At 43.3% G+C, this 25,444-nt stretch overlaps 1 protein-coding gene across 9 annotated transcripts in view; it reads right to left on the reverse strand.

Annotated features, from left to right (window-relative positions):
• Positions 1-1,839: 1,839 nt before the first annotated feature.
• The window catches only part of LOC110489648 (SH3 domain-containing kinase-binding protein 1), a 32,471-nt gene continuing 8,866 nt past the window's right edge, over positions 1,840-25,444 (reverse strand). Inside the window, exons 3-19 of one of the 9 annotated variants that reach the window (XR_016486569.1) lie at positions 21,938-22,040; positions 18,266-18,372; positions 16,461-16,605; positions 15,503-15,576; positions 15,312-15,401; positions 10,648-10,717; positions 10,394-10,488; positions 5,336-5,437; positions 5,178-5,229; positions 4,463-4,540; positions 4,004-4,142; positions 3,818-3,888; positions 3,413-3,488; positions 3,181-3,327; positions 2,649-2,875; positions 2,513-2,576; positions 1,840-2,421 (exon numbers count right to left, since the gene is read on the reverse strand). Coding sequence is in view for 6 of the 9 variants with exons in the window: in XM_090199346.1 (XP_090055472.1) it covers positions 2,383-2,421; positions 2,513-2,576; positions 2,649-2,875; positions 3,181-3,327; positions 3,413-3,522; positions 3,818-3,888; positions 4,004-4,142; positions 4,463-4,540; positions 5,151-5,229; positions 5,336-5,437; positions 10,394-10,488; positions 10,648-10,717; positions 15,312-15,401; positions 15,503-15,576; positions 16,461-16,605; positions 18,266-18,372; positions 21,938-22,040 (1,740 nt within the window). In the remaining 3 variants the exon portion in view is untranslated. Of the gene's footprint in view, positions 2,422-2,512; positions 2,577-2,648; positions 2,876-3,180; positions 3,328-3,412; positions 3,523-3,817; positions 3,889-4,003; positions 4,143-4,462; positions 4,541-5,150; positions 5,230-5,335; positions 5,438-6,156; positions 6,244-10,393; positions 10,489-10,647; positions 10,718-15,311; positions 15,402-15,502; positions 15,577-16,460; positions 16,606-18,265; positions 18,373-21,937; positions 22,041-25,444 lie in introns of those variants that run through there. The other 8 variants (XR_016486568.1, XM_036943837.2, XM_090199346.1 and 5 more) reach the window with 8 other exon arrangements.

Below are 25,444 nucleotides of genomic sequence, written 5' to 3' on the forward strand. Positions count from 1 at the left end.
AGCGGGATTTCATATAAACTTCCAGGTTAGAGTCCCGCTCCTTGAAAGCGGCAGCTCTACCCTTTAACTCAGTGTGGATGTTGCCTGTAATGCATGGCTTCTGGTTGGGTATGTACGTATGGTCACTGTGGGGACGACGTCATTGATGCACTTATTGATGAAGCCAGTGACTGATTGGGTGTACTCAATGCCATCGGAGGAATCCCAGAACATATTCCAGTCCGTGCTAGCAAAACAGTCCTGTAGCTTAGCATCTGACCATTTCTTATTGACCACTGGTGCTTCCTGTTTTTGCTTGTAAGCAGAAATCAGGAGGATAGAATTATGGACAGATTTGCCAAATGGAGGGCAAGGGAGAGCTTTGTACGTGTCTCTGTGTATGGAGTAAAGGTGGTCTAGAGTTTTTTCCCCCTCTGGTTGCACCTTTAACATACTGGTAGAGATTAGGTAGAACGGATTTAAGTTTCCCTGCATTGAAGTCCCTGGCCACTAGCAGCGCCGCCTCTGGATGAGTGTTTTCCTGTTTGCTTATGGCCGTATACAGCTCATTGAGTGCGGACTTAGTGCCAGCATCGGTCTGTGGTGGTATGTAGACAGCTACGAAAAATATAGTTGTAAACTCTCTCGGTAAATAGTGTGGTCTACAGCTTATCATGAGATACTCTGCCTCAGGGGAGCAAAATCAACTTCCTTAGATTTCATGCACCAGCTGTTGTTTACAAATATACATAGGCCGCAGCCCCTTGTCCTTCCAGAATCCGCTGTTCTATCCTGCTGAAAAAGCTTAAAACCCGCCAGCTTGTATGTTAATCATCGTCGTTCAGCCACGACTCAGTGAAACATAAGATATTACAGTTTTTAATGTCCTTTTGGTAGGATATACGTGCTCATAATGCGTCTATTTTATTATCGATTGATTGTACGTTGGCTAATGGGACCGATGGTAAAGGTAGTTGACCCTCTCTGCGACGGATCCTTACAAGGCACCAGGATCATCGTCCTCGATATCTCTGTCTTTTCCTCCTGCGAATGACGGGGATGAGGGCCCTGTCGGGCGTCCGAAGTAAATCCTTCCGGTCCGACTCGTTGAAGAGGAATACCTCCAGTACGGGGTGAGTAATCGCTGCCCTGATATCAAGAAGCTCTTTTCGGTCATAAGACACGGTGGCAGAAACATTATGTACAAAATAAGTCACAAATAACGCGAAAAAACATACACAATAGCACAATTGGTAACAGGATCGTAAACCGGCAGTCATCTCCTTCAGAGACATATATAATCAACTGTCTGTCCTCTGATCTGACACCCCCAGACAGCCAAGCTGAGTTGTGTCCACCGCCTGAGGACATTCTTGAACTGTCACATGCGATCTGCGTTTTTAATCAAAACAACATGCACACACTACCTGATGAGACAGAGATGGTAACCTACTTGTCTACAACACACACAGCAGTTTATACAAGGAATGTGTGTGTGTCCAGCGCTCTGATGTTCAACCAGACTAATTATCTGAATCAACAGAGTAAAGAGCAGTGGAGGGGCACTGACACACACAAACACATGTGGGGTGGCAGGTAGTGGTTAGAGCGTTGGACTAGTAACCGAAAGGTCGCAAGATCGAATTCCCGAGCCGACAAGGTAAAAACCAGTCGTTCTACCCCTGAACAAGGCAGTTAACCCACTGTTCCTAAGCCATCAATGAAAATAAGAATTTGTTCTTAACTGACTTGCCCAGTTAAATAAAGGTCAAATTAAATGTGTGTGTATGTTTGGGTAGGTAAGGTAGCCTGAGACAGAGTAACTGATACTGTGGCTCTCCCTACCCCTAGGGTGACAGGTTGGTTGAGGTTTTTTTATTTGATTAAAATCGGCACACATCCATAATATTCATCTTTAGAACACTGGAATATAAAAGTCTGTTTCAATTTCCTGGAGATATGAAGTCCAGAAACTGTCTTTATGTCATCAGAAAGAAAGACATCTAAAACAGGAAGGAAGGCCACAGTGCGGGGTTGCCATAGAAACCTTGTATGCTCACACACACACACACACACACACACACACACACACACACACACACACACACACACACACACACTAACAGCAGGTAAAGGTGTTCCAGGTATTTTGAGTAGCGTGGTGTCAGAGTACTAGTGAGGCTATGCCCTTGATCCAGAACACTCCAATCAGATAGCAGGAAACAAAAAAATAAGCAAGCCTTTTCAACACAAACAGACAAGAAGGGATTGGAATCGTCTGTCATTGATGTTGATTTCTGGCACAAACTAGTTCGTCTGAACTCTGCCCGAGGGATGATGTAACACTCTGGCTCCAGCGTGAGGTGACGTCATCAACATGCGGGTGAAAAGGAGGGTGAAAAGTCATTTAAATAAACTCCTCTTAATCTTCTCCACCTCCATCTGAAAAAGACAAACACCAAATGTAATGTATAGCTAAGATGAAAAATGTAGCAGCGGTAAATGAATGTTGTTCAGCACTAGATGTGTTCACCTGCATAGTAAGGCGGAACCTCTTCTCCTCGTCCAGGTCACTGGACAACTGCTTCATCTCCTGCCTGGGACAAAGACACCAGTCACTCACACTATTAAACAAACAAACAAACAAACAAACAAACACACACACACACCTGTGTTGGCTCTTCAGCAGTTCTACAGAGGCTCTCAGCTCTCTCAGTTGTTCCCTTAGCTCCTCCAGGGTGGGTGTCGGCCTGGGCTCAGGGGAGGGGCTTATACATGAAGAGGTGGGTTTTGCGTATGAAGGGGAGGGGCTTATAGGACGGAGGGCTAAGCCTTCTGTCGACGGTGGGTGAAGGACAGCAGGCTTGGGTGGCAGCACACCCTTACTGTCAGGTACCTGTGGGGTATGTCACAAATCAGGATTCATGAGTTAGCCAGCTAACTTACTTAAATGTTTGGAAATAACTTTTAAGGAACTTTTTAGGAAGATATGCTTGAAATGGGCATGGATTGATTCTATTGTTTCAACCAGCAACTCATACACAGGTCTAGGTTAATTAATACACCAGAAATCCTTTTTATTTTTCGCAAGCCAACTTGATGGTCCGGGAATACACAAACACACACAGTATACTACACACAATATACTCTGATTCACTGCTAAAATGTAATTAAACACATTTAAATTCAACAAATTCTTACAGTGATGGTGGGAAGTGCTTTCCTCTGAGAGACATCTACTGTTCTAGGACACAAGGAGTCCTGCAGCTCCTCCTTTTCTCTGTCCTTCCCCCTTCTCTGCTCCTCTACCGCAGGAGAGTCCAGCAGGTCAATACTGGACAGAGAAGACTGCGAGAGAGAAGAGGAGAGAGGTGTCACCCAGACATGTTAAAGAAAAGAATGTGTGCGTGTGTGTGTGCGTGCGTACACTTACTGTGCTGATGATCAAGGAGCGTGGTCTGCGGATGAGGACTCTTGGTCGCATTGCGGTGGGATGGCTTAGTTTCTCTCTAGACAAGAATAGCGAGTCCAAATAAACCACATCTACACACAGACACACATTATATTGTCAATCCACAGTAACACATAACATAACATCTTACCAGAGAACAGGCACAAACAAACACACAGTTCCCTGACCAATATGAAGCCTAGGGCAGCTAATTCCTCACATATGGACAGAGAGAGAGAGAGAGAGAGAGAACTGAGGATCTTCATTCATATTCAAACCTCTCTGTCTCTTAAGTCAGCCAAGTCCCTACTCTGATTGGACTAGTGTCCTGTCACATAACTGTCAAACTGCCCCAGGTCTGCCCCTTGTCCTCTCAGTCAAACTCACCAATGTCTTTTGACATGTCAGAGGCAGGATCTGGAGTCACAGCCCCACCCTCAGACTTAGGGCTCTCACACCTGAACAGGCAGACCAGTTGACAACTTTAGTGTGTGTGTGTGTGTGTGTGTGTGTGTGTGTGTGTGTGTGTGTGTGTGTGTGTGTGTGTGTGTGTGTGTGTGTGTATGTACTGACGGTACAGAAGGAGGTCTCTCAGGTCTGTCTGGGCCTCGGGGAGGGAGGTGGGAGGAGCTTGTCTTTGGTGGGTGTTTTTTTTTTGGAGGGATGGACGGAAGGGCGGGCTTAGGGATCTCTCCAACCTTCACCTCCTCACCTACACACAAACACACACAAACACATACACGTATACGGACAGGATAAGTGGGGATGTCACATGCGCGCGCACACACACACACACACAGTGTAGAGGTGAGGTGTGAGCCAGCTGAAGAGGTGAAGAGTGTTAAGGCAGGCAGGCTGAATAGGGCCATATAGGGTAGTAGTCAGGCTGCAGCAAGCCGAAGCAGGCATTGTAGATGATTGTGGAATAGTGTAGTATAGTAATGGTAGTAGTAGTAGCTCTGTTGTCATCAGATCTGTGAGGCAGAGTTAGTAGCTTTTTTTTATAGTATTACTGTAGTAGTACTGTAGTACCTTTGTTGTCGTCAGGTGGTCTGTGAGGCATGTGTTCTGGGCGCTCCGGGGGTACCTTCCTGACCTCTGACTTTTTATCTACAGGTCACATAGGGGTCAGCGGTCAACTGAGGGTGACATTTTTGACACTCTTCCCTATAGATATCTCTATCTTTGGTTCTCTCCCTGTTTATTTATCACCATTCGGTTATATGCCTGTTTAATTACCACCATTGCTCCTAGTTTCTATCTCTCTCCCTTACACACACTAACACAAAACAGAGAAGAGCAGAGACGGAAATAGAGAGATGATTGAGACAAGCACAAAACGGTATCAGTGACGATGGGGGATTACCTGTGGAGAGAGGAGATGGGGGGATTACCTGTGGAGAGAGGAGATGGGGGGATTACCTGTGGAGAGAGGAGATGGGGGGATTACCTGTGGAGAGAGGAGATGGAGGATTACCTGTGGAGAGAGGAGATGGAGGATTACCTTTGGAGAGAGGAGATGGGGCATTACCTGTGGAGAGAGGAGATGGGGCATTACCTGTGGAGAGAGGAGATGGAGGATTACCTGTGGAGAGAGGAGATGGGGCATTACCTGTGGAGAGAGGAGATGGAGGATTACCTGTGGAGAGAGGAGATGGGGGATTACCTGTGGAGAGAGGAGATGGGGCATTACCTGTGGAGAGAGGAGATGGAGGATTACCTGTGGAGAGAGGAGATGGAGGTTTACCTGTGGTGTGTTTACCCGAAGGGACGCTGGGGGGAGGCGGCTTCTTTGGTCTCTGCAAACGCACACAAAAAAAACACTAAGTGATTTTGCTCTCATGGAATGTCATTCCTTGAACACCATAATAACAGTACAAATCAAATGATATTTGCGCGTCTTACCTCTTTCTCTACATCAGGTATTAACAGCTTGACAAAGTTATCAGGGAAGACTCCCTTTCTCCCCCCTATCTCCCCCATCCACCACCCCGTGTCAGCACAGTCCTACAACACACAGAATCCACATACACAGGTTAAACATGCTAGGCTTGGGCGGTATACCGTATAAACTCTATACCGGGGTATTTGGAAATAGCCATGGGATGGCTTTTCAATACCGTTGAAACTATTTTAATAATTTGAATATTTGTAGCTACTTTAAGTAAATACCTGCAGTCAACTTGTGCAATACATTAGGAGATAAAGCAGATCACATTCTTCATTTCACCTGTCACATTATCTTACATTAGGAAGCTTAACGTAGTTCCCCACAACAGTTGAGCCAGTCACGTTAGGAAGCTTAACGTAGTTCCCCACAACAGTTGAGCCAGTCACGTGTTTGTGAGTCCAGCTGAGTATTGACAGGGGTCACGGTTTATATTGAAAGTCAACAGTGTTTTTGTTGCTACAATAGAGTGATCAGGGACGTGCAGCTATAGTTTCCCTTCACAGAAAATACATCAGTGCACCACATTCGGCAGAAAACAGCTTTATTGTCATCAGATGACTACAGAAGTGCGATGCTAATTGGCTGGCAGCCACACAAGTAAATTAGTTTACAGTGAAAAAGCAAGGTATTTCTTTGCAAAAAATTATGCATGGCCATCATATTTCTAATGTTTATCATATAAAGAATGTAACCAGCTACATTTCCTAATGTTTCGCTTAAAGTTAATCTTGTATTTTACCGGAAAAAAATAGGCTGGCTACACCAAGAAAAGTACCAGAGAAAAGTAGTTCCACATCAGTCACAGCGCTGTCTGCTGATAGAATGCCAGTTCGTGAATTCTCATCCGAGTGGAGAAGCGCAACTGAAGCAAAATTAGAAATTACAATAAGAAGCAAGTTAGATCTGCTCTTTACCAAACACAGCAATATATTTCTTATGCATTTGATCTTTTTAGTTTATTTTCATTTGCGCTCGTTAGCAAATTTAGCTAGCAGCCTCCATGGAAATTCACCTTTAGTTATGCTAACTTTGTTAGCATTCTGGTAAAAGATGCCCAATGGGTATTTTGGTGCCCCCTCGTGTACCAAACTAGTAATACAGTCAATTCCAACGTGAGAGAAGGACAGTCTGGATACAACCCAAGCACAATACACACCGGGGTTGGGGTCAATTAAAATGTCATTTGAAATTGCAATTACATTTTTGAATTCACTCATGAAGGGGAGCATTTATGTTGAATACAAAACAATCTTCCAGTTATGCAATTGTAATTGGACTGTTTGAATTTAATTGGAATTGAATGGGCCCTATATGGATAGGCCTAAATTGAAATGTTTCTTACAGAAGAAATGTGAAAAGCATATGCATAACCATGGCGGAAATTGAAAGGGAACAGTTTGGATATTAGGGGATTATTATTATTATGATTTATTTTTCATTTTAGGGGAGGATCAGCTTAATATTGCGGAAAGAATGTTGCTTCCATCAATGTAATTGTCTGCATCATTTCCGATCCCCCATATATTTTTGGGGTAAATATATATGTCCATTTATATACACATATGCATACATATTCATACATATTCATACCTATATAGATATACATACTTTTTTTTAGAATATACCTTTATTATTCCCCACAAACCCTACCACCCCTCGCCCAATTGGAGTAAACTAATAAGCAATAACACTTAGGCTTCTACATTCGGTTTATACATCTTATACACATTTTACAACTATCTATTTTACAGTAGTTATATTTTGTTGGTTTTTAGTCCTTCCTCTTTTTCTGATGTCCATCCAGTTTGATTTCTATTTGTAACTGTGCTATTTCACAAAATGTATGAACCTATATACATTCTACAGACCCCGTATGTTTTACATTGGTTATCTTGTTATTAGTCCCACCCTTCAGCTCCATTCAACCCATTCAATTTTGCACGCCCAATTTTTCAGTTTTTGATTTGTTAAAAAAGTTTGAAATATCCAATAAATGTCGTTCCACTTCATGATTGTGTCCCACTTGTTGTTGATTCTTCACAAAAAATACAGTTTTATATCTTTATGTTTGAAGCCTGAAATGTGGCAAAAGGTCGCAAAGTTCAAGGGGGCCGAATACTTTCGCAAGGCACTGTACCTTGAGGATCTGTTTGAACTATTTGCACATTTGGATCAAAATGACTGTTATTTAAAACCTTCACCCCTTTTGAATTTCTTTGCCCCTGGGAGAAATATATTCCCCCCCCCCCCCCCAAGTCCTTTTTTCACAAAACTTCATCTAAAATTGTTGAATGAGTTTCCTGTAAACAATAGATATTATATTTATTTTCTTTTATCCAGGTAAATACTGTCTTTTCTTATTATCTGCTAAACCATTACAATTGTAACTGGCTATACTTATTTCACCATTTACCATAATGAGACACAACTTTCAATTCTATTTGTCAAAATATATGTTTGTAAACGTAACATTAAAAAGTAACACTATGATTGAGTGTCCATATAGCTGTACCATGATATTTGTATTGCTACTAAGTAAACCTCCAATTGGTCCCCACTAAAAGCCCTCCCCATCCCGAGTTGGGTTGTCATCCCAATGCCCGGTAGACCACCCCCGACCCCACAGTGCCATTTACAGAACAGTAGATCAACCGCCAAATGCATTTCCATCGCCCTCACCTAGATTTGTATTATATATAGCCATCAAAAAAATATATATCTTTTTTTTAAATCCTGTTTCTTATTTTCCATAATTAGCTATTAATATTTGTAGTAATGTAGGCAATTTATGCAAAGAATTACCTCTCACCAGTCTCACCATTACCAAAATTACATTATTACAAGCAATTATTATATTAGCGAACAATTATTGTGAATCATCCTATATTGTCCCTAACATCTTTCACTTCTTCGCAACAGTTGTGGGATACACACATACACACACACACTCATACACACACTCATACACACACACACACTCATACACACTCATACACACTCAACCCTTTCCCCCCACACAACCATAGGCTCACATTCTCAACAGTTCCACCATCCCAGAGCCCTGCAAGACTGTGCAGAAATGGGGAGATTTTATGAACCATTGTCATGTCCTAGATGATGGGAGGTCAAATGTACCCCTTTCCCTGAAACACGGTCCCCCGTATTGACCATAATTCCCAAGCATCTCCATGCAGTCAGACTTTTGATTTTGTACCACCAGGGCCATAATAATATACCCCCTCTCTGAATGTCAGAGTGTGACCCCCTCCCCATGGGTTACTGCAGCTAGTGTTGCCAGCACTGCCACTGCCTGGGTGGGGGCACCCCACCGGAATCCCCACCAGCTAGGTACAAGGTCGTCAAGGTTCTCATTAGCAGCTTTGAGAATTTCCTTGTATAGTATGCTCTCCCTTTAGGGGGCTTTGGCTTTGCAGGACCAACCCAGCCAAGCAGCCTCAGAATCTTTAGGGAGCAGTGCTGCTCTCGGTCTCTGACCGCATTTTGGCTGCATACAGACCGCTTACAGCAGGCCCATAAAACAGTTAGGGACTTCTCCTTAGTATCTGGGTCATTCAGGTGGGTGTCTGGGGTATAGGGTTGTGGACCGTTCCATCAATATAGGATCATAAATAAATAAAGAAGATGTAGAATTCATTATAAAAGTATATCCATCATCTGAACAACATTGAAAGCTCCCTCACACCCCCGCTCGCAGAAATACATAGGTTCTGGGATATGCAACCATTTCCTTTCTCACTCAATGCCACACTTCCCCAAACATAACACAATAACACACACTCCACCATCCACACATACTGCGCCTTCTGTTTACTGAGTTTTTATCTCCACCATGTTGAATTAGTGCTTTTGTGTTCCAATTAGTTATATTTGAAGATATATAGAAAAGCTATATTTGTTATTGTATTATTTCAATCCATAACTGGGACAGAATTGTGTTTCATTATTTTCCTCGTCTATAAGAACTTTGTCATTTTTAAAATATCCATGGAGTAGTCTTTGTGTCTCTGAACAACTGGTTATCAATATATAGTTTATTGACGACGAAAGCTACTCGTTTCCTTTTAATCTAGTTTCCTTGAAAATTGGATACAGAACTTTACGCCGTTCTGCAATGTCCTTCGGGAACTGGTCATTCAGGTGAGGACACAACAGTTCACCTGACAAGACTGAATCCAAACATTACACTGTTGACTGTGTGATCATTTTACATTTACTGGACTTTTTGCTGCATTTGTTGATAAAGAAATCTGAAAATGTTCTGGATATATTTGGGGTAGGTGCAATCTGGGTCAGGTGGGCATCACTTGAAGGTCTGTTCTATTGCCAACATGACTAGCTAAGTTATAAAATACAATATGAGATGGAATAGTCTTTGGTGCGTATAGAAAGGTGTGTATTCAGGTCCGTATAGACTCCTCCTGTTCAGGACTCACAGGTGTTTGACTTGCTTGTATGACATCAAAGCGGTATTTATTATAATCCTCAACGTCTCATCTTTCAAAATATATAGTCCTTTTTTATTTACATAATTTCCCTCAGACCAAAAATCTGCAAAGGTTGCCCAGTTAGCAGGAGGGATGGGAGCAACTTCTTGGCGTGCGGTGCTCAAGTTCAAAACGGCTGTCAGTCAAAATCCACACAGCGCTGTGAACGGAAGAGCCAGAGCTCTGACATCATGTATAGCATGTTACTGTATAGCCACAGTGTTCCAACTTAGGTGCTTATTAGTGCCCAAATCTGCCATTTTAAACCCGTATACGGGTAAGAGTAGAAAGAGCTACTTGAATTAGAATTCAATATTTATACATCTCCCCGTTAATGGATTTAATGCACTTCAAATAAAGAATTTACTCCAGAATTTGAATTAAATGGAATTTGGAATTTACAGGTAGAGGGAATTTAAATGGAATTGAATTTGTGGAATTAACCCCAAACCTGACACACACATGCACAACCGCATGCATGGACACTCAGAGGTTAGACACACACACCCTGTTGATTATGGTGACAATCTCTCCCTCTTTCATTGACAGCTCATCTTCGTTATGGGCGTCGTACGGGAAGATGACCTTACACAGCTCACGGCCTGGGAACCAATCAGAATACAGACACTCACGTTGAATCCCAAAACTCAGGTATATTAAAGTAAATCAAGAGACTAAGCAGGTGTGAATCTTTATCTTATTCTAGGTGTGAAACAGGAAGTGAGAGACTGTCTAGAATAACCCAGGCCCCTCCCTCTCACCTTTCACCATGCGTTCAGGTTCTGCCTTCATGGTTTCCAGGGAAACAGAGGGCGATTTCCTAACCTGTGTCTAGAGGAGAAGAGGGAAACACACAGGAAACTACATTCCCAGAATACTCCATTTGCGATCAATTCCGGACAGACTGGGCTCTGTCTGTCACACACACACACACAGAGCCCGGTCTGTTTCAAACACACACACTTCTCTGTTTCACACTCAGAAGAACATCCCAACTCCTCTCCCCCTTTCTCTCCACCCTGCCTCTCTCTCTCCCTCCCTCCCTCCCTCCCTCCCTCCCTCCCTCCCTCCAGTCCCAGTTCCCTCTCCCTCCACAACTTCCTCCCTCTCTCTCTGCAAAATATCGTACATACAACAGCAAACGCACACACAGCCTGACACGTACCCAAACTCTCACACACACACACACAAAATTGATTATCACACGCATACACACGCTGACACTGTTTAATATACTCATACACAAACACTACACAAGACATACCCTAAACCAAACATGACCCTGCCATCATCCACACAGTCCCGTTATAAATCAGACTCCATTGTAATACAACGAGTGTGTGACAAGTGAAAAGGAGAGAGAACAAAGTGAAGAGAGAAAGAGAGACAGAAGGAGAGAGAGTAAAGTGAATAGAGTGGGGGGAGAGAGAGAGAGAGAACAAAGTGAAGAGAGAGAGAAAAGGAGAGAGAACAAAGTGAAGAGAGAGAGGAAGAGAGTGAGCGAGAGAGCGAGAGAGAAAAGGAGAGAGAACAAAGTGACAAGAGAGAGAGAGCAAATTGAAAAGAGAGGGAGGGAGAGAGAGAGAACTAAGTGAAGTGAATAGCGAGAGAGCAAGAGAGCAAAGTGAAGTGAGAGAGAGAACAAAGTGAAGAGAGAGAGAGAGAACAAAGTGAAGAGAGAGAGAACAAAGTGAAGTGAGAGAGAGAGAACAAAGTGAAGTGAGAGAGAGAGAACAAAGTGAAGTGAGAGAGAGAGAACAAAGTGAAGTGAGAGAGAGAACAAAGTGAAGTGAGAGAGAGAACAAAGTGAGAGAGAGAGAGAACAAAGTGAGAGAGAGAGAGAACAAAGTGAAGTGAGAGAGAGAGAGAGAACAAAGTGAAGAGAGAGAGAGAGAGAGAACAAAGTGAAGAGAGAGAGAGAGAACAAAGTGAAGAGAGAGAGAGAGAGAGAACAAAGTGAAGAGAGAGAGAGAGAGAGAACAAAGTGAAGAGAGAGAGAGAGAGAGAACAAAGTGAAGAGAGAGAGAGAGAGAGAACAAAGTGAAGAGAGAGAGAGAGAGAGAACAAAGTGAAGAGAGAGAGAGAGAGAACAAAGTGAAGAGAGAGAGAGAGAGAGAGAGAACAAAGTGAAGAGAGAGAGAGAGAGAGAGAGAACAAAGTGAAGAGAGAGAGAGAGAGAGAGAACAAAGTGAAGAGAGAGAGAGAGAGAGAGAACAAAGTGAAGTGAGAGAGAGAGAGAGAGAACAAAGTGAAGAGAGAGAGAGAGAGAACAAAGTGAAGAGAGAGAGAGAGAGAACAAAGTGAAGAGAGAGAGAGAGAGAACAAAGTGAAGTGAGAGAGAGAGAGAACAAAGTGAAGAGAGAGAGAGAACAAAGTGAAGTGAGAGAGAGAGCGAACAAAGTGAAGTGAGAGAGAGAGAACAAAGTGAAGTGAGAGAGAGAGAACAAAGTGAAGTGAGAGAGAGAGAGAGAGAGAACAAAGTGAAGTGAGAGAGAGAACAAAGTGAAGTGAGAGAGAGAGAGAGAACAAAGTGAAGAGAGAGAGAGAGAGAGAGAACAAAGTGAAGAGAGAGAGAGAGAGAGAACAAAGTGAAGTGAGAGAGAGAGAGAGAACAAAGTGAAGTGAGAGAGAGAGAACAAAGTGAAGTGAGAGAGAGAGAGAGAACAAAGTGAAGAGAGAGAGAGAGAGAGAGAACAAAGTGAAGTGAGAGAGAGAGAGAGAACAAAGTGAAGTGAGAGAGAGAACAAAGTGAAGTGAGAGAGAGAGAGAGAGAGAACAAAGTGAAGAGAGAGAGAGAACAAAGTGAAGAGAGAGAGAGAGAGAGAGAACAAAGTGAAGTGAGAGAGAGAGAACAAAGTGAAGTGAGAGAGAGAGAGAGAACAAAGTGAAGTGAGAGAGAGAACAAAGTGAAGTGAGAGAGAGAGAGAGAACAAAGTGAAGTGAGAGAGAGAGAGAGAACAAAGTGAAGAGAGAGAGAACAAAGTGAAGTGAGAGAGAGAGAGAGAGAACAAAGTGAAGTGAGAGAGAGAGAGAACAAAGTGAAGTGAGAGAGAGAGAGAGAACAAAGTGAAGTGAGAGAGAGAGAGAGAACAAAGTGAAGAGAGAGAGAGAACAAAGTGAAGAGAGAGAGAGAGAGAACAAAGTGAAGAGAGAGAGAGAGAGAGAACAAAGTGAAGAGAGAGAGAGAGAACAAAGTGAAGAGAGAGAGAGAGAGAGAACAAAGTGAAGTGAGAGAGAGAGAGAGAACAAAGTGAAGTGAGAGAGAGAGAGAACAAAGTGAAGAGAGAGAGAGAGAGAACAAAGTGAAGAGAGAGAGAGAGAGAGAACAAAGTGAAGTGAGAGAGAGAGAGAGAACAAAGTGAAGTGAGAGAGAGAGAGAACAAAGTGAAGTGAGAGAGAGAGAGAGAGAGAGAGAACAAAGTGAAGTGAGAGAGAGAACAAAGTGAAGTGAGAGAGAGAGAGAGAGAACAAAGTGGTGAGAGAGAGAGAGAGAACAAAGTGAAGAGAGAGAGAGAGAGAGAACAAAGTGAAGAGAGAGAGAGAGAGAGAGAGAAAAGTGAAGAGAGAGAGAGAGAGAAAACAAAGTGAAGAGAGAGAGAGAGAGAAAACAAAGTGAAGAGAGAGAGAGAGAGAGAACAAAGTGAAGAGAGAGAGAGAGAGAGAACAAAGTGAAGAGAGAGAGAGAGAGAGAACAAAGTGAAGTGAGAGAGAGAGAGAGAACAAAGTGAAGTGAGAGAGAGAGAGAGAACAAAGTGAAGTGAGAGAGAGAGAGAGAACAAAGTGAAGTGAGAGAGAGAGAGAGAACAAAGTGAAGTGAGAGAGAGAGAACAAAGTGAAGTGAGAGAGAGAGAGAGAACAAAGTGAAGTGAGAGAGAACAAAGTGAAGTGAGAGAGAGAGAGAGAGAACAAAGTGAAGAGAGAGAGAGAACAAAGTGAAGTGAGAGAGAGAGAGAGAACAAAGTGAAGAGAGAGAGAGAGAGAGAACAAAGTGAAGAGAGAGAGAGAACAAAGTGAAGAGAGAGAGAGAACAAAGTGAAGAGAGAGAGAGAACAAAGTGAAGAGAGAGAGAGAACAAAGTGAAGAGAGAGAGAGAACAAAGTGAAGAGAGAGAGAGAACAAAGTGAAGAGAGAGAACAAAGTGAAGAGAGAGAACAAAGTGAAGAGAGAGAACAAAGTGAAGAGAGAGAACAAAGTGAAGAGATAGAGAGAGAGGACAAAGTGAAGAGAGAGGGAGAGAAAAGGAGAGAACAAAGTGGAGAGGGAGAGAAGTGAAGAGAGAGCGAGAGAACAAACTGAAGAGAGAAAGAGAGAGAGAGAGAGGAGAGAACAAAGTGAAGAGAGAGAGAGAGAGAGAGAGCAAAATGGAGAGGGAGAGAGAGAGAGGAGAGAACAAAGTGAAGAGAGAGAGAGAGAGCAAAGTCAAGAGAGGGAGAGAGAACACGGTGAGAAAGAGAGAGAGCGAGAGAACAAAGTGAAGAGAGAGAGAAAAGGAGAGATGTAGGCTTGTCTTACCCTAGTCCTGTGGTTCTAGACACAGCCCTGCTATATCAGCCCTGCCAGCCACAGTGACTCAGTGTGTGTCTGTGTGTGTGTACATGTAGGTAAAAACCTCTACTGCCTCTCCCTCCCTCCCTTCCTCCCTCCATTACTCCCTGTAGAGCGCTCTCACATGCCTTCATCATTGAACGGTGTGTGTGATATAATATGAGGTACTTCCTGAAACTGAAAGACAGGAAGAGGAGGAGCCTGGAATGGACTTCCTTCCTCCCATTTACACGTAAACACTGACATCGTGTTTACGTGTAACTTGTCGTGCAGCGTTTCCCAAACTCGGTCCTTGGGACCCCAAGGGGTGCACGTTTTGGTTTTTGCCCTAACACTACACAGCTGATTCAAATTATCAAAGCTTGATGAGTTGATTATTTGAATCAGCTGTGTAGTGCTAGGGGGAAAACTAAATGTACATCTTTGTGGTTCCAAGGACCGAGTTTGGGAAATTATTTTGTAGTGTATTTCAGGGTTAAAAAGGCTTCCAAACATTTGTGATTTTCCCTTTAAAAATGTCAGACATGATTTACCCTAAAGAAAAATGTCCATGAATTATAATCCATATAATAATTCACATTTCCTGCTGCTGAATAATTATTTTCATGCTTTAGCAAACTAGCTCAAATTAAAATCCTACATCTGTATGCACCATTAAAGGGATAGTTCAGGCATAATCTATATTTGGGTTGTGTCTGAAGGCCCATAGTGACAGAATCCACAATAGTCCATTGTTTCCTTCTGCCATAGCTAGGAGCTTACATAATTAGGATAATCTAAATTCATAAATTTAAACAGCTGGACTATTGTGGATTCTGTCACTATGGGCTTTCAGACAACTCAAGGTAACTATCCCTTTAAGTTTGTGTGCGTGCATCACCTTCTCTCCCTCCGTGTCCATGTCTCCAGATGCAGGTCTCAGTTTGATGGGCTGGTCTTTAAAGATGTCACCGAACCCAAACCCTCGAACCTGGAGACACACGTTACCACCACTATAGTTACCACGACAATACTGTTCTAACACATTACACTTATCATGAAACTGTTATTAAACTACACACACAAACACACCTTCTTGGGTTGAATCTCTCCACTATCAGAGCGACTCTCTCCTCCGTCACTCTCGCTGCCTGGACTGTCTTTACCTACACACACACACACACACACACACACAATTACTATTTATGCTAACAATTGATTAGAAACCAAGTTGAGTTCAGCAGAATCATGTAACAATGTTCTTTAATTCTGTTACATCATATGAATATTGATCTGCCATTTCATGCATATAAAAAACATTTGATCAGTAACCAGGTTTCCGTTCAACCTTTTTATGTGTGTAAAAGTACACGTTGGATAAAAATATGTCACGACAGGCCTGACGGAAAACTTTCCAAATGTCAACAAAACTAAATCCACTAGACAAGGTGGTGAAATGAATTATACGCATTGATATAACAACCATCATATAGAAGTCAGCTTGGAGTCCTGCGATGGATGACATGTTGTGTGGTCCTCCCACTACGACTCGTGGGGAAACCATGCAGTTTATTAGACTACAGATGAAATACGTTATGATGAATTTCACAGGGTGGTGAAAGTGCATGGTAATGAGCTTGAGGGTCTTATTCTGGTGACATGATTGATGCTTGACTGCCATTTGACAAATAGAAATCCATAATCATCTCATCATGTAGACTAGACAACCCTCACAGTCTGCCCGCACTGTATCTGCGAGCTGTTGGCTGGAGTAGAGTTGAAAATGCGATAGAAACACATTGAATTTAATAATTTTTATTCGGTATGTGAAAATATAAGGCAAAAAGTAAATGTTGTGTGCAGTACCTCATCACGCACTGATTTTTATCCGTAACATGTCTCTTGGTGGAAACACACCACTGGTGGGAAAATGCATATTTACTTTATGCAGATTTTAGAATATTTGCATGAAAATCTGTTACCAATTGGATGGAAACCTAGCTAGTGATGGTTTGTGCATGTGCATGGCTATGATGAGTGTGTGACTCACTGGTCTTGTTGCTGCGTAGCTCCTCTTGTGATGACCTAGTGGATGTGTCTAGTGAAGGGGGCGTGTCCTCCAGCTCTATGGTGAAGTTGGAGGGAAACATCCCTGTCTTACCGTTCAGACTGCCCTGCCACCAGCCCTCCTCCACCTGAACACATGAAACATCCCTGTCTTACCGTTCAGACTGCCCTCCCACACCGTTCAGACTGCCCTCCCACCAGCCCTCCTCCACCTGAACACATGAAACATCCCTGTCATACCGTTCAGACTGCCCTGCCACCAGCCCTCCTCCACCTGAACACATGAAACATCCCTGTCATACCGTTCAGACTGCCCTGCCACCAGCCCTCCTCCACCTGAACACATGAAACATCCCTGTCATACCGTTCAGACTCCCCTGCCACCAGCCCTCCTCCACCTGAACACATGAAACATCCCTGTCATACCGTTCAGACTGCCCTGCCACCAGCCCTCCTCCACCTGAACACATGAAACATCCCTGTCATACCGTTCAGACTGCCTTGCCACCAGCCCTCCTCCACCTGAACACATGAAACATCCCTGTCATACCGTTCAGACTGCCCTGCCACCAGCCCTGCTCCACCTGAACACATGAAACATCCCTGTCATACCGTTCAGACTGCCCTGCCACCAGCCCTCCTCCACCTGAACACATGAAACATCCCTGTCATACCGTTCAGACTGCCCTGCCACCAGCCCTCCTCCACCTGAACACATGAAACATCCCTGTCATACCGTTCAGACTGCCCTGCCACCAGCCCTCCTCCACCTGAACACATGAAACATCCCTGTCATACCGTTCAGACTGCCCTGCCACCAGCCCTCCTCCACCTGAACACATGAAACATCCCTGTCATACCGTTCAGACTGCCCTGCCACCAGCCCTCCTCCACCTGAACACATGAAACATCCCTGTCATACCGTTCAGACTGCCCTGCCACCAGCCCTCCTCCACCTGAACACATGAAACATCCCTGTCATACCGTTCAGACTGTCCTCCCACCAGCCCTCCTCCACCTGAACACATGAAACATCCCTGTCATACCGTTCAGACTGCCCTGCCACCAGCCCTCCTCCACCTGAACACACAAGTCAATATTGTAATGAAACAGGAAGGGAGAGTGAAGTTGTCTGAAGATGAAAATTGAAAGCACAAGGTTCTGGTCGGGAGCCCTGCATGTTCTCCATGGTGTAAGACAGCTAGCTCCCGTGGAGGAGCTAATATACATGACTGTGAACACAGGGTCACTACAGTATTATAATGTGGTTTAACAGATCTGTCATGTGGCCACCAGAGGGGGAAGTTACTACAGTAAAGAAAAAGTTGAAAACGACACACCCAAACACACAGTGAGCCTCCCCTCTCACCTCCCCCAGATGTCAGCCTCCCCTCTCAATTCCCCCAGTATGTCAGCCTCCCCTCTCACCTCCCCCAGAATGTCAGCCTCCCCTCTCAATTCCCCCAGTATGTCAGCCTCCCCTCTCACCTCCCCCAGTATGTCAGCCTCCCTGCTCAACTCCCCCAGTATGTCAGCCTCCCTGCTCAACTCCCCCAGTATGTCAGCCTCCCCTCTCACCTCCCCCAGTATGTCAGCCTCCCCTCTCACCTCCCCCAGTATGTCAGCCTCCCCTCTCACCTCCCCCAGTATGTCAGCCTCCCCTCTCACCTCCCCCAGTATGTCAGCCTCCCCTCTCACCTCCCCCAGTATGTCAGCCTCCCCTCTCACCTCCCCCAGTATGTCAGCCTCCCCTCTCACCTCCCCCAGTATGTCAGCCTCCCCTCTCACCTCCCCCAGTATGTGGATGACATCTCCTATCTTCAGCTCTAACTCATCCTCGTTCTGGGGAACATAGCTGAAGGAAGCCTTACACCTCCTCTGGGGGGTCTGATCTCCTGGAACACACACACACACACACACACACACACTAGTATATTATAACTATTTATTATGTTCACAAATATTATTTGTTGCCCACTGCACACGTACATATATATATATATATATATATATATATATATATATATATATATATATATATATATATATATATATATATATATATAATGTACGTGTGCAGTGGGCAACAAATAATATTTGTGAACATAATAAATCTTTACACATATATACATATATACATATATATACATATATACACACACACACTACCGGTCAAAAGTTTTAGAACACCTACTCATTCAAGGGTTTTTCTTTATTTTTACTATTTTCTACATTGTAGAATAATAGTGAATACATCAACACTATGAAATAACACATTTGGAATCATGTAGTAACCAAAAAAGTGTTAAACAATATATTTTATATTTGAGATTCTTCAACAGCCACCTTTTGCCTTGATGACAGCTTTACACACTCTTGGCATTCTATCAACCAGCTTAATGACGTAGCCACCTGGAATGCATTTCAATTAACAGGTGTGCTTTCTTAAAAGGTAATTTGTAGAATTTCTTTCCTTCTTAATGAATTTGAGCCAATCAGTTGTGATGTGACAAGGTAGGGGTGCTATACAGAAGACAGCTTTATTTGGTAAAAGACCAAGTCCATATTATGGCAAGAACAGCTCAAAAAAGCAAAGAGAAATGACTTTAAGACATGAAGGTCAGTATACGGAAAATTTCAAGAACTTTGAAGGTTTCTTCAAGTGCAGTCGCAGAAACCATCAAGCACTATGATGAAACTGGCTCTCATGAGGACCGCCACAGGAATGGAAGAGCCAAAGTTACCTCTGCGGCAGAGGATAAGTTCATTACCAGTGGAAATTTGTCCTTTGGTCTGATGAGTCCAAATTTGAGATTTTTGGCTCCAACCAGAGGGATGCAGGGATCATCCATTCACCTACTTTGCATCTCACAAAGACACAGCTGTTGGAACAAAAAATCTCAAATTTGGAATCATCAGACCAAAGGACAGATTTCCACTGATCCAATGTCCATTGCTTGTGTTTCTTGGCCCAAGTAAGTCTCTTCTTCTTATTGGTGTCCTTTAGTAATGGTTTCTTTGCAGCAATTCGACTATGAAGGACTGATACAGTCTCCCCTGAACAGTTGATGTTGAGATGTGTCTGATACTTGAAATCTGTGAAGCATTTATCTGGGCTGCAAAATGAGGTGTAGTTAAATCTAATGAATTTATCCTCTGCAGCAGAGGTAACTCTGGGTCTTCCTTTCCTGTGGCGGTCCTCATGAGAGACAGTTTCATCAAAGCGCTTCATGGTTTTTGAGACTGCACTTGAAGAAACCTTCAAAGTTCTTGACATTTTCTGGATTGACTGACCTTCATGTCTTAAAAGTAATGATGGAATGTCATTTCTCTTTGCTTTGTTTGAGCTGTTCTTACCATAATATGGACTTGGTCTTTTACCAAATAAAGCGATCCTCTGTATACCACCCCTACCTTCTCACAACACAACTGATTGCATTAAGAAGGAAAGAAATTCCACAAATTAACTTTTAACAAGGCACACCTGTTAACTAAAATGCATTCCAGGTGACTACCTCAATAAGCTGGTTGAGAGAATGCCAAGAGTGTGCATTCAAGGCAAAGGGTGGCTACTTTGAAGAATATCAAATATAATTTATTTATTTATTTGTTGAACACTTTTTTTGGTTACTATATGAATCCATGTGTTATTTCATAGTTTGTCTTCACTATTATTCTACAATGTAGAAAATAGTAAAAAATAAAGAAAAACCCTGGAATCAGTAGGTGTGTCCTCTTGACTGATACTGTATACTGATACTGAAGTCGGAAGTTTACATACACCATAGCCAAATACATTTAAACTCAGTTTAACAATTCCTGACATTTAATCCTAGTAAAAATTCCCTGTCAGAGGTCAGTTAGGATCACCACTTTATTTTAAGAATGTGAAAATGTCAGAATAATAGTAGAGTAGTATTAGTATTAATAGAGTAGTATTAGTAGTAATAGTATTTAATTCAGTATTTCATCACATTCCCAGTGGGTCAGAAGTTTACATACACTCAAGTAGTATTTGGTAGCATTGCCTTTAAATGGTTTAACTTGGGTCAAACATTTCGGGTAGCCTTCCACAAGCTTCCAACAATGGGTACATTTTGGCCCATTCTGGTGTAACTGAGGCAGGTTTGTAGGCCTCCTTGCTTGCACACGCCTTTTAATTTCTGCCCGCAAATGTTCTATAGGATTGAGGTCAGGGCTTTGTGATGGCCACTCCAATACATTGACTTTGCTGTCCTTAAGCCATTTTGCCACAACTTTGGAAGTATGCTTGGGGTCATTTTCCATTTTGAAGACCCATTTGCGACCAAGCTTTAACTTCCTGACTGATGTCTTGAGATGTTGCTTCAATATATCCACATCATTTTCCTTTCCTCATGATGCCATCTATTTTGTGAAGTGCACCAGTCCCTCCTGCAGCAAAGCACCTCCACAACATGATGCTGCCACCCCCGTGCTTCACGGTTGGGATGGTGTTCTTCGGCTTGCAAGCCTCTCCCTTTTTCCTCCAAACATAACGATGGTCATTATGGCCAAACAGTTCTATTTTTGTTTCATCAGACCAGAGGACATTTCTCCAAAAAGTATGATCTTTGTCCCCATGTGCAGCTGCAAACCGTAGTCTGGCTTTTTTTATGGTGGTTTTGGAGCAGTGGCTTCTTCCTTGCTGAGCGGCCTTTCAGGTTATGCCGATATAGGACTCGTTTTACTGTGGATATAGATACTTTTGTACCAGTTTCCTCCAGCATCTTCACAAGGTCCTTTGCTGTTGTTCTGGGATTGATTTGCACTTTTCGCACCAAAGTACGTTCTCTAGGAGGCAGAACGCGTCTCCTGCCTGAGGGTTATTTTTTTCTGAAGTCTTGGATGATTTATTTTGATTTTCCCATGATGTTAAGCAAAGAGGCACTGAGTTTGAAGGTAGGCCTTAAAATACATCCACAGGTACACCTCAAATTGACTCAAATAATGTTAATTAGCATATCAGAAGCTTCTAAAGCCATGACATCATTTTCTGGAATTTTCCAAGCTGTTTAAAAGGCACAGTCAACATAGTGTATGTAAACTTCTGACCCACTGGAATTGTGATACAGTGAATTATAGGTGAAATAATCAGTCTGTAAACAATTGTTGGAAAAAATTACTTGTGTCAGGCACAAAGTAGATGTCCTAACTGACTTGCCTAAACTATAGTTTGTTATCAAGAAATGTGTGGAGTTTTAATGACTCCAACCTAAGTGTATGTAAACTTCCGACTTCAACTGTATGTATATATATAGTACTGTTAATATTGTGGATAATTCCTTTAGTGAACGGTAGTACCAGGAATGTGTGCATGTGTGTGTGAAGGACAAAGGATAACCTCACGCTAATCCCTATCACTCTAATAGGATCTGTGTATGAGCATGGAGACATTAATCTACCTAAAGATGTGTGTGTGTGTGTGTGAAGGGGGGGTACCTTTCCTGGCTGGTCGTAGGTCAGGCTCAGGTACAGGGCTTGTACTGCCATTGGACAAATCAGATTTAGGACCCGCCGCTCTCTTCACCTCCTTCTTCATCTCCTGGACAGAGAGAGAGAGAGAGAGAGAGAGAGAGAGAGTTTGAATGTTTGTTTTGTATCTTGTCTCCCATCTATTTATCAGGTGCTGAAGTCATGGTAATGGATAAAATGTCTGTAACCCGAGTCACCTAACCCTTTATGAGCAGGAAGAGGAATACACACACACACACACATCCTTAACTTCATGTCCACCCACAAACGCTAATGCAGTTATTGTGTCTTGCCCTTTTTTTCTTATGGAAACTATCACAGGACACACACGACCTGAGTTACTGTGTGTACGTCAGCATTGCCCTACCCGAGTTACTGTGCGTTCGTCAGCATTTCCCTACCCGAGTTACTGTGTGTTCGTCAGCATTGCCCTACCAGAGTTACTGTGCGTTCGTCAGCATTGCCCTACCCGAGTTACTGTGTGTTCCTCAGCATTGCCCTACCCGAGTTACTGTGCGTTCGTCAGCATTGCCCTACCCGAGTTACTGTGTGTTCCTCAGCATTGCCCTACCAGAGTTACTGTGTGTACGTCAGCATTGCCCTACCCGAGTTACTGTGTGTACGTCAGCATTGCCCTACCCGAGTTACTGTGTGTACATCAGCATTGCCCTACCCGAGTTACTGTGTGTTCCTCAGCATTGCCCTACCAGAGTTACTGTGTGTACGTCAGCATTGCCCTACCAGAGTTACTGTGTGTACGTCAGCATTGCCCTACCAGAGTTACTGTGTGTACGTCAGCATTGCCCTACCCGAGTTACTGTGTGTTCCTCAGCATTGCCCTACCAGAGTTACTGTGTGTACGTCAGCATTGCCCTACCAGAGTTACTGTGTGTTCCTCAGCATTGCCCTACCAGAGTTACTGTGTGTACGTCAGCATTGCCCTACCAGAGTTACTGTGTGTACGTCAGCATTGCCCTACCAGAGTTACTGTGTGTACGTCAGCATTGCCCTACCAGAGTTACTGTGTGTACGTCAGCATTGCCCTACCAGAGTTACTGTGTTCGTCAGCATTGCCCTACCAGAGTTACTGTGTGTACGTCAGCATTGCCCTACAGCTGCAACATACACAGCCTTTTTATTCACACACACGACTGTATATTTCCCAGTTCTTTAATGCATTCGTCAGGATGCAGTTTCATAATCCCTGCTCTGCAGCTAACAGACTGACGCAATAACACACACACACACACACACACACACACATTCACACGCACACCTGAGTGTGTCAGAGTATAAGTGAGTGCGTTTCTCTATAGAAGGAAACCAAACTGATATAACAAAAGGAAGAGGAACAGATTTGCAATGTCAGAACAGGAAACACCTGCTTACTGTACAGTCGTGGCCAAAAGTTGAGAATGACACAAATATTAATTTTAACAAAGTCTGCTGCCTCAGTTTGTATGATGGCAATTTGCATATATTCCAGAATGTAATGAAGAGTGATCTTCATTACTTGCAAAGTCCCTCTTTGCCATGCAAATTAACTGAATCCCCAAAAAACATTTCCAATGCATTTCAGCCCTGCCACAAAAGGACCAGCTGACATCATGTCAGTGATTCTCTCGTTAACACATGTGTGAGTGTTGACGAGGACAAGGCTGGAGATCACTCTGTCATGCTGATTGAGTTTGAATAACAGACTGGAAGCTTCAAAAGGAGGGTGGTGCTTGGAATCATTGCTCTTCCTCTGTCTACCATGGTTACCTGCAAGGAAATATGTGCCGTCATCAAGTGCTTCATAGGCAAGGATATTGCTGCCAGTAAGATTGAACCTAAATCATCAAGAACTTCAAGGAGTGGTTCAATTGTTGTGAAGAAGGCTTCAGGGTGCCCAAGAAAGTCCAGCAAGTGCCAGGACCTTCTCCTGAAGTTGATTCAGCTGCGGGATCGGGGCACCACCAGTACAGAGCTTGCTCAGGAATGGCAGCAGGCAGGTGTGAGTGCATCTGCACGCACAGTGAGGCGAAGACTTTTGGAGGATGGCCTGGTGTCAAGGGCAGCAAAGAAGCCACTTCTCTCCAGGAAAAACATCAGGGGCAGACTGATATTCTGCAAAAGGTACAAGGATTGGACTGCTGAGGACTGGGGTAAAGTCATTTTCTCTGATGAATCCCCTTTCCGATTGTTTGGGGCATCCAGAAAAAAGCTTGTCCGGAGAAGACAAGGTGAGCGCTACCATCAGTCCTGTGTCATGCCAACAGTAAAGCATCCTGAGACCATTCATGTGTGGGGTTGCTTCTCAGCCAAGGGAGTGGCCTCACTCACAATACTGCTTAACACAGCCATGAATAAAGAATGGTACCAACACATCTCCCGAGAGTAACTTCTCCCAACCATCCAGGAACAGTTTGGTGACGAACAATGCCTTTTCCAGCATGATGGAGCACCTTGACATAAGGCAAAAGTGATAACTAAGTGGCTCGGGGAACAAAACATCGATATTTTGGGTCCATGGCCAGGAAACTGCCCAGACCTTAATCCCATTGAGAATTTGTGGTCAATCCTCAAGAGGCGGGTGGACAAACAAAGACCCACAAATTCTGACAAACTCCAAGAATTGATTGTGCTAGAATGGGCTGCCATCAGTCAGGATGTGGCCCAGAAGTTAATTGACAACATGCCAGGTCGGATTGCTGAGGTCTTGAAAAAGAAGGGTCAACACTGCAAATATTGACTCTTTGCATCAACTTCATGTAATTGTCAATAAAAGCCTTTGGCACTTATGAAATGCTTGTAATTATACTTCAGTATTCCATAGTAACATCTGACAAAAATATCTAAAGACACTGAAGCAGCAGACTTTGTGAAAAATAATATGTGTGTTGTTCTCAAAACTTTTGGCCACGACTGTACACACACACACACACACACACACATAATGATACTGTCATGGGACACATCTAGTGTCTCTCTTCCTCTGAGATAAACATTTTCCAACCCTGTTCCTGGAAAGCAGTTTAAAAAAAAAAAAAATTTTACAGGTTTTTGTTCCAGCCTAGCACCAACATACCAGCAGGGCCCATATCCATAAAGCATTAGACTAGGAGTGCTGATCTAGGCTCAGGTACACTCTGTCCATGTAATGTTATTCATTATGATCTAAAGATCAGCACTCTGCTCTGAGATGCTTTATGAATACCAAAACAAATCATAATAATCCAAATCAAATGTATTTATAAAACCCTTTTTACATCAGAAAATGTCACAAAGTGCTTATATAGAACCCCAGCCTAAAACCCCAAACAGCAAGCAATGCAGATACACGGTGGCTAGGAAAAACTCCCTAGAAAGGCAGGAACCTAGGAAGAAACCTATAGAGGAACCAGGCTCTGAGAGGTGGCCTATTCTTGCTGTGCCGGGTGGAGATTATAAGAGGACATGGCCATTAAGGCCTCTTTTCAATTCATGAGATGG

This window comes from Oncorhynchus mykiss, chromosome 15 (assembly GCF_057628025.1).
Source record: "Oncorhynchus mykiss isolate SJ-2025 chromosome 15, ASM5762802v1, whole genome shotgun sequence".
In the NCBI taxonomy this organism is placed as follows: Eukaryota; Metazoa; Chordata; class Actinopteri; order Salmoniformes; family Salmonidae; genus Oncorhynchus; species Oncorhynchus mykiss.